This window comes from Triticum aestivum, chromosome 7A (genome assembly GCF_018294505.1).
Source record: "Triticum aestivum cultivar Chinese Spring chromosome 7A, IWGSC CS RefSeq v2.1, whole genome shotgun sequence".
In the NCBI taxonomy this organism is placed as follows: domain Eukaryota; kingdom Viridiplantae; phylum Streptophyta; class Magnoliopsida; order Poales; family Poaceae; genus Triticum; species Triticum aestivum.
In genome coordinates, this window is record NC_057812.1 from 523,383 (window position 1) to 531,416 (window position 8,034).

Sequence of the window (8,034 nt, forward strand, 5' to 3'; positions counted from 1 at the left end):
AAGAAGAAGAAGAAAAACGACACGGGAAGTAAGTTTTGAAGCACACGGTCTATGATTCGACAAGGATAGCCAAATTTCGCACATATTTTTGGGGAAATTTTAGTCTAGTATCTAAAGTGACTGATGGTGTAGCAGCGAGAGGTGCAGCCAAAGCTTGCAGTGGCTTGAGTATAATAATAATGTTACAACAATGAGTCTGCACTGCACTCCCAATGCCAATGCCAATGCCAATGCCAAGCAGCAGCAGCTATGTGTGTGTGGCAACTAACTCATGTTTTTTTTTAGGTGAACTAGGGATTTGGCAACTAACTCATGTGAGACAGAGGCAGACAGAGTTGGCTTCTGTCCGGGCTTGTGGCCTGTTTCTCTAATGGTCTGGGCCGGGCCGAGATGGGGTGGCTGGGCTAGGAGGCATGGAGGCCCGGCCCGGGTAGCGACGCTCCATCCATCCTCTCTCTCTTTCTCCATCTTGTGGGCGGATGTGCTCCCCATCTCCATCTCCATTTCGAATTCTCCATCCATCCCCGTCTCTCTCTCCACCCCGCAACGGCTCTCTCTCTCTCTCTCTCTCTCTCTCTCTCTCTCTCTCTCTCTCTCTCTCTCTCTACAACAAGAAGAAGCTGCAGCTGCTGTTGAGCGCCGCAGATCTGATTTCCATGGAGGTGGAGGCGGTTCCATCGGCGGCGCCGGCACTGCCCGGAGGGGACGGCGCCGTCCGGGTCGTCGCCAGGATCTGCCCCCCTTCTGCCGCATCCACGGCGACGACAGCGCCAGCTCCTGCCGCCGGGACATCCTTGTTCCAGGTCGCCGCCTCGCGTGGCCGCCGCCCCCGCGCCTCCGGGCCCGGCGCCGGCACCGTCCTCTCCTTCACCCCCGCCGCCGCCGCCGCAGCTCCTCCAACCCCCTCCTCTTCCTCCCAAGGGTAATTCAAGGATTCCTTCTGCCATTAATTCCTTGCCGACTGAAACAAAGATGGATCCAAGAACTCAACTTTTTTCCCCTCCTCTCCTCGCGGGTGTTTGCAGGAGGGCCGCCGCCGGGCAGCGCAAGGAGGAGCACAGGCTCGACTGGTGCTACCTGCAGGAGGAGACCAACCACCACGTCTTCCTCCACGAGCTGCACCCCATCCTCGTCCACCACCTGCACAACCACACCCAGACCACCGCCGGCACCGCATGCGTCGTGGCCTGCGGCGCCGCCGCCGCCAAGGACCACCTCTTCAAGGTATAATTTCGAATTTCAGAGAAATACAGACAGACAGTATGGACGCATCTAAAATTTCGAATGTCTGAACATTGTTCCTGCTCTGCCTGTCTGTCTCAGGGGTCGCATGAGCAGCCGGGCCTGGTCACCATCGCCATGGAGGAGATCCTCGACTTCGCGGCGTCCATCGGCGGCGCCGTCAGGGTCTCGTCCTACCAGGTGGTGCAGGACGCCCACGTCTTTGATTTGCTGGAGCCCAAGGAGCAGGAGGTCCTGGTGCTGGAGGATGCCCAGGGCAAGACACACCTCAAGGGCCTCTCCAAGGTACTACTACTACTCTGCTCTCACAATGCAATGCAATGCAGCCTCTTTTTAAATTCTTGTTTCAAACAGAGAATAACAAAATACACTTAGAAGAAGAATTGCTTGGAATTCATACTCATACCAATTGTTTTTACATGCCAGCCAGTTTAACCACCTTAACAGTGTGGTGATTTTACTCTGTTAACATGTTTTTATTTATTTGTCTTCCTTTGCAGGTTCATGTCAAGTCCATTGAGGATTTCACGCGGCTGGGTTGTTTCGATGAGAACCAGGACAAGCAGCAGCCCACCAAAGCTTCTTCTTCTTCTACCCAGCAGCAACCCACTAAACCATTTTCTACCCAGCCGCTACCCGCTAAAGCTTCTTCCACCCAGCTACCGGCCAGAGGGCACCAAGGCCTCATCATACACATATCTAGCTCTGACCAGGACGGCAAAGAGCGTCCCGTGGCCAAGATCAACTTTCTCAGCCTCACAGGTTTGTGTTGTGATCTTCTCCTGCGTGCACCTCATCGAGCACTGGCTCGCTCACACCACTACTATGTGGCATCTGCCTCATTATGTTTGCTTCTTGTTGTCAGACTATGTGGACCCCAAGCAGAAGACCGGCGGTGGAGCGGCCGCTCTGTCGAGCAGCGGCAACAAGTCCATGTACACCCTGATGAATGTCGTGCAAGCGCTCAACAGCAACCAGAGCTTCGTGCCATACAGGCAGAGCAAAGTGACTCGTATTCTGCAAGACTCTCTGTGCAAGACGAGCGGGGCTGTGGTGATCGCCTGCTTGGTAAGCTATACTCCCCATCTTCATCTCGTGTGGAATCCGTATGTATGTTTATTGTTTTGTTTTGTTTATTGCAAGAGGCACGAAAGAAGATAAGTAGTGTTTGCATATTGTAAATCCGTATGTATGTCAGCCTAGTACTGGAATGCATGTTCTAGCTCTTTGTAAGCACTCCCAGAAGCTGACATGAATTGGATGAAGAGGTTACTTGAACTTTATTACTCCGTATTAGGTCGCAATACTTTTGTTCCTTAACTACCAAACTTGCATGTTCTTTTATGCTTACTAGCTTACCTACCTGTTGGAATTAATATTAATACGTATAACTCATAAATATTCAATTTCAAACTTCGTTTATCCCTTCATGGTTGATGCAGGAAGAAGTTTCCTGCCAAGATACGGTTTATACTCTCAGCTTGGCCGCTCGCTCGAGTCAAGTGGCCACTCAAGCGGCTAACGAACAATGCCGCAGGTCCACGAGTGTTACAAGTTTCAAAAGGGCAGATGTTAACTTGTCTGCAGTTGCTAAAAGCTCCTCAAGGCCGATTCTTTCTTCTACACACCAACCGAATCCCGTGGTAGAGAAGCAGCAGGATCGGCCCCAATGGAATATGAGCGCAGTAAAAGCAGCTCGAACTCCCATTGCGAATAAGAGGTACCCTTCTAACCTGTCCGAGAATGGATTTGACCCTGGCACTTGACTAACATTGTGATTACTAACTTTTGTTTTTGGTTTCTTACAAGGTCTCAACCAACCATGCATCCAGCGAAAAAATCTGAAAACTCGCTCCCTACTCCTATCAAAGTTACCCAAAAGGCTGCTACACCCACAATGAGCGGAAGGTACCGCACAATTCATTTCAGAAGGCTGCTAGAGGATTTGAGCTTTGCAATTGATTTATATTGTGTTGATAATGTTTGCTTTTAATTTTTCTTACAAGGTCTCAACCAAACATGCATTCAGCAAAAAACCTTGAGAGCTCGCTGTCTACTCCTATCAAAATGCCTCCAAAGGATGCTAAACCCACGATGAGTGGAAGGTACCACACCATTCATTGCATAAGGCTGGTGAACAATTTGAGCTTGGAATTTGACTAACATCGTGGTGACTGACTTTTGTTTTTGATTTCTTACAAGGTCTCAACCTGAAAGCGCGGTCTCTCCTCCAACCAAGATGAAGCAAAAGGATGCCAAACCCGCAATGAGTGGAAGGTACTACGCCGTTCATTAATAAATCCTGTGAAAGGCTGGTGATTGATTTGAGCTTGGTACCTGACTAAAATTGTGTATTTTTATTTATTCCGTAAAAGGTCTCAAGTAATGATGCGCTCAGCAAAGAAACTTGAAAGCTCGCTTTCTGCTTCTATCAAAACAAAGCAAAAGGATGCTAAACCTACTGCAACGAGCGGAAGGTACCACACCATTCATTAACTCCAGGAAATTTCTTGTCCAATTTTTCCTTCCATAAATAACTTGTGTCCTCTGTACATGTACAGTGCCTTATTATGCCCAAGCACCAATTCAGCAAAGGTAAATAACTTATTGCAATGTTGCAAGCAGAGTAGTATGCAGGTGTTGAAGTTGCCATTCTAATGTTTCGAACTAATCAATTCCAATCTATGAAATTTGTAGGAAGAGGCAGCAGTCATTGCACCAGCAACAGTAACAGAAGTCGAGGTTAGTTACATGGATTGCACTTGTGCATGATTGTTTGGCTATCAGTTTCTTAATCTAAATTGTTTCCACTGCATCATTCTACAGGAGATACAATCATCACAAGGCATGGAAATCGATGCTCCATCAACAGATGAGGTACATTTGTTTCTTTTCAGTAGTATAGTGTCGCTAGGTACATTGGTTTCTTTCCGGTAGTATAGCGTCACTAGGTAGATGATAACCTTGTTAATAATGATTGCCATATGCCGGACACAATATGCAGGGATTTGACAAAACAGGCGATGCTTTAGATACTGTGCCATCTGAAGTACAGAAGGTGGTCTCGAGTGGTATGGCAATCGGTGCCCCATCTACAGATGAGGTACGTTGGTTCCTTTCTGGTAGTATAGTGTCACTAGGTAGATTGAGAACCGTGTTAGTAATGGTTGGCATATGTTGGACGCAATATTGCAGGGATTTGATAAAACAAGCGATGCTCTGGATACCGTATCATCTGAAATACAGAAGGTGGTCTCAAGTGGTATGGAGGAAGAGGTACATAGCCTGTGCAGAAGAAGTAGATCTGTTTTTTTTTTGTTTGTTTGTTTGTTTTAGCAGTTCTGTCTATCATGAAAAAACATCATCTTCATCTCTTTATTCAGGACCATTCATCGTCAAGTCTGGATGCAGCGAGTTCGTGTACCATGGACTTGGGCGAAACCTGCTCTTCAAACATTCCTGGTATAAACACAACTCTTGGTATTATTTTCTTGGCGAATCTTTTGGTGTACACCTAGTTGACAGTCAATCGTCACTCCCAGATGCCTTTGTCGAGAAGACTCCAGTCAAAACTCACATGAACACTCCAAAGATCAGCGACAAGCTGAGAGAGATATCAAACTCACTGAAGCTTCTTAATGCTCGTCCATTGAGCGTAATGGCACAAAAGGTAGCCATGGAAAAGACACAAGAAGAGGGCATGGAGAAGACGCAAAAGGTGGCCATGGAAAAGACACAAGAAGTGGCCATGGAAACAACACAAGAAGAGGGCATGGAGATGATACAAGGAGTGGGCATGGAGAAGACAGAAGAAGTGGCCATTGAAAAGACACAAGGAGTGGCCATGGAAAAGACACAAGAAGAGGGCCTGGAGATGACAGAAGAAGTGGCCATTGAAACGAAACAAGAAGAGGGCATGGAGACGACACAAGAAGTGGCCATTGAAACGACACAAGAAGAGGGCATGGAGACGACACAAGAAGTTGCCACTGGAACGACACAGGAAGAGGGCATGGAGACGACACAAGGAGTTGCTGTTGAAGCAGCACAAGAAGTGGCCATTGAAACAACACAAGAAGTGGCTGTTGAAACAACACAAGTGGCCATTGAAACGGCAGAAGAAGTGGCTGTTGAAACAATACAAGAAGTGACTGTTGAGACGGCACAAGAAGTGGCCACTGAAACAACACAGGAAGTGGCTGTTGAGACGGCACAGGAAGTGGCTGTTGAAACAACACAAGAAGTGGCCACTGAAACAACACAGGAAGTGGCCACTGAAATGACACAGGAAGTGGCTGTTGAAACAACGCAAGTAGTGGTGGCTGTTAAAACAACACAGGAAGTGGACACTGAAACGACACAAGAAGTGGGCATGGAATGTGTCCAGGGTGGGACCAACATAGATGCACCTGAACCAAAGACGCCTGCGATGCACCTCAAGGTCGAGCAACCAGCAGATCCAAAGACTCCTGCGATACACCTCAAGTTTGAGCAAGCAGCAGATTATCCGACTAGTTCATTCAAGACTCGTAGCACCGGGATAAAGGTTGGTAGTTCACACACACCTTGCTGGCACATCCTTGTCATATCTCCTCTACATTATTGACCTTGTTGATGAACACTTGCTTTTTTTTGTTACCGCAGAAATCCATAGTCCAGGAGTGCTTGAGTTTTCTCAACAGCGCTAACAAGTGAGTACAATCCTAACTAATAACAAATCAGTCATTGGGAACTGTGTCTGCTTATCTAATGCATGTTTGTATGTCCATTGCAGGGAGCAATTGAAGAGCTTGAAGGTTTCGATCTTAGTGACTGTTACCCCTCAGTTTTGTTTTGTTTTGTTTTTTCACTAACCTGCTGTGAATTTGCAGGGCATCGGAGAGAAAAGAGCAAATTACATCATCGAGCTTCGTGAGCATTCACCGGAGCTGTTTAAAGGGGTAGGTGTTGTAGCTCGACATCACATAGAAAGTTTAGGCAAAACCAGTAGCCAAGTTAATTATGACTTACGGTGTGTGTCGTCCTTGTTGCATGGTTTTGCAGATAGACGACCTGAGGGATGTCATTGGAATGAATAAGACGGAGGTACTGACCGAGTGAACCACACTTTTTTACTTCATATACATGCAACATCAATATTGTTGTATTTGGTTGGTTTATGCTTACTAGTGTTTCATCACAAGAAATACCATTCCATCACTGTTGATATGATGTGACTCGCATCTATCTCTGTCATACAATTACTGTAGATATACTAACTAGATGTGTTTGGTTCCCTAGAATAGATATACTACATGCAAGGTGTTTAGCTGATGTGATGGGTTAGTGAAGAGAAGAGATGTGTGTTTTGTGCTGATTGGCAATAATAATATAATAGAGATGATAATAACAATGAGGTGTTGGTGTTGTTGTTGTTGTGTTTGGGCAGATAAAAAAGATGATGGCGGGGATCATCAACAGCCCCTAATCTAATCCCCTTGATTGCTGATGATGGATGGAGTGGACGGATGGATGGATGCTAATTTCTTTGTGCACAGTGAAGGAGGGATTTATTGAGAGTAGTAGTGCAACGGTTGGTTGTTGGTTGTTGTTGGGACGGACACAAGAGAAGAGAAGAGAAGAGAAGAGTGGCATTATGTTTTTGGTGGTTTGGTCTCTGCATCTGCATTTTGTGGTTCATGAATGAATGAATGAATGCAGTAAGTAGTGCAGTGCAGTCAGCAGGTGCTGGGTGTTGCAGTTAATTAGGAGTATATTTCTTGAGTGTGTGTGTGTGTATAATAATCTTCATTCTAGCTAGTTTCCTGTGTTGTTGTGGGAACTGCTTACATTTCAACTTGATGGAGCCTTTGCACTCGACTCGAGATTAGACTGCATGCAAACACAGATTCATCAATCAAATGGTAAAGTAGAGGGGAACTTGAATTGCCTCCCTCCCTCCCTTCACATGTACTCCCTCCGTCCCAAAATTCTTGTTTTAGAATTGTCTAGATACGGATGTACCTAATACTAAAATGTGACTTGATACATCCGTGTTTAGACAAATCTAGACAAGAATTTAATTTTGGGACGGACGTACCAAAATATAAGATGCTTTTGCTGTTAAAATTGAACTGGTAAAACGTCTTATATTTTGCTAGTACGGAGGATTGTCTCAGCCGTCCTGGGTCTTAGTTCGATCCACGGACCACTAGCTGAACTTAACTGAAGCTTCCTCAGACTAGTTTTCTTGCCGTCGAGCACTCGAGTCCATAAACACCCTATATATATTTTGGCAAAATTGCATTCTCACTGTCAGAATTCTTTGTCGTCTTTCTTTCTTTCTAGGTACAACAATCTTAACTGAATAACCTCTGCCTGACCTGAAAAACACACAACATATATATGTGATATGCAATGTACCCTCCACTAATACTAGTACTTCACAAAAACAACCAGATAGTTGCATCTATAGTCCCTTATATGAGGACATGCACACCCTATATATGTAGTCCCTTATATAAGAAATCTATTTAGGTTTTTTCTAGTGAAAATAAATATAATTAGGTATTCAGAGTCTTTTTTTGGGCTGTACGGGCCTGTTTCTTTTGTTTTATAGCTACAGCCCAGCTGTCTTCTGTGTGTTTTGGTTTTTTGTACGTGTTCATATTTTTTGGCAGACTCCTATTTGGCGCACGCAACCTGGTGCGTACACCCCCCCCCCCCCTGAGCCCACTGCATACAGAAATTTTGGAATTTCGAATATTTTTAATTCATGATTTTTTTCAAATTGGTCAACATTTTTTAAATTTG

At 45.6% G+C, this 8,034-nt stretch overlaps 1 protein-coding gene across 1 annotated transcript; it reads left to right on the forward strand.

Moving 5' to 3' along the window:
• Positions 1 to 531: 531 nt before the first annotated feature.
• On the forward strand, positions 532 to 7,173 carry LOC123148986 (kinesin-like protein KIN-10B). Its single transcript, XM_044568520.1, has 22 exons — positions 532 to 922; positions 1,026 to 1,224; positions 1,324 to 1,527; positions 1,743 to 2,004; positions 2,108 to 2,310; positions 2,685 to 2,962; positions 3,052 to 3,150; positions 3,249 to 3,347; positions 3,445 to 3,519; positions 3,618 to 3,719; positions 3,804 to 3,837; positions 3,940 to 3,984; positions 4,069 to 4,119; positions 4,247 to 4,345; positions 4,438 to 4,518; positions 4,626 to 4,704; positions 4,785 to 5,788; positions 5,887 to 5,933; positions 6,017 to 6,038; positions 6,114 to 6,182; positions 6,286 to 6,327; positions 6,671 to 7,173. Exons 1-22 carry the CDS (start codon positions 657 to 659, stop codon positions 6,707 to 6,709), a joined length of 3,399 nt encoding a protein of 1,132 aa, XP_044424455.1. The 5' UTR covers positions 532 to 656; the 3' UTR covers positions 6,710 to 7,173.
• Positions 7,174 to 8,034: the final 861 nt, after the last annotated feature.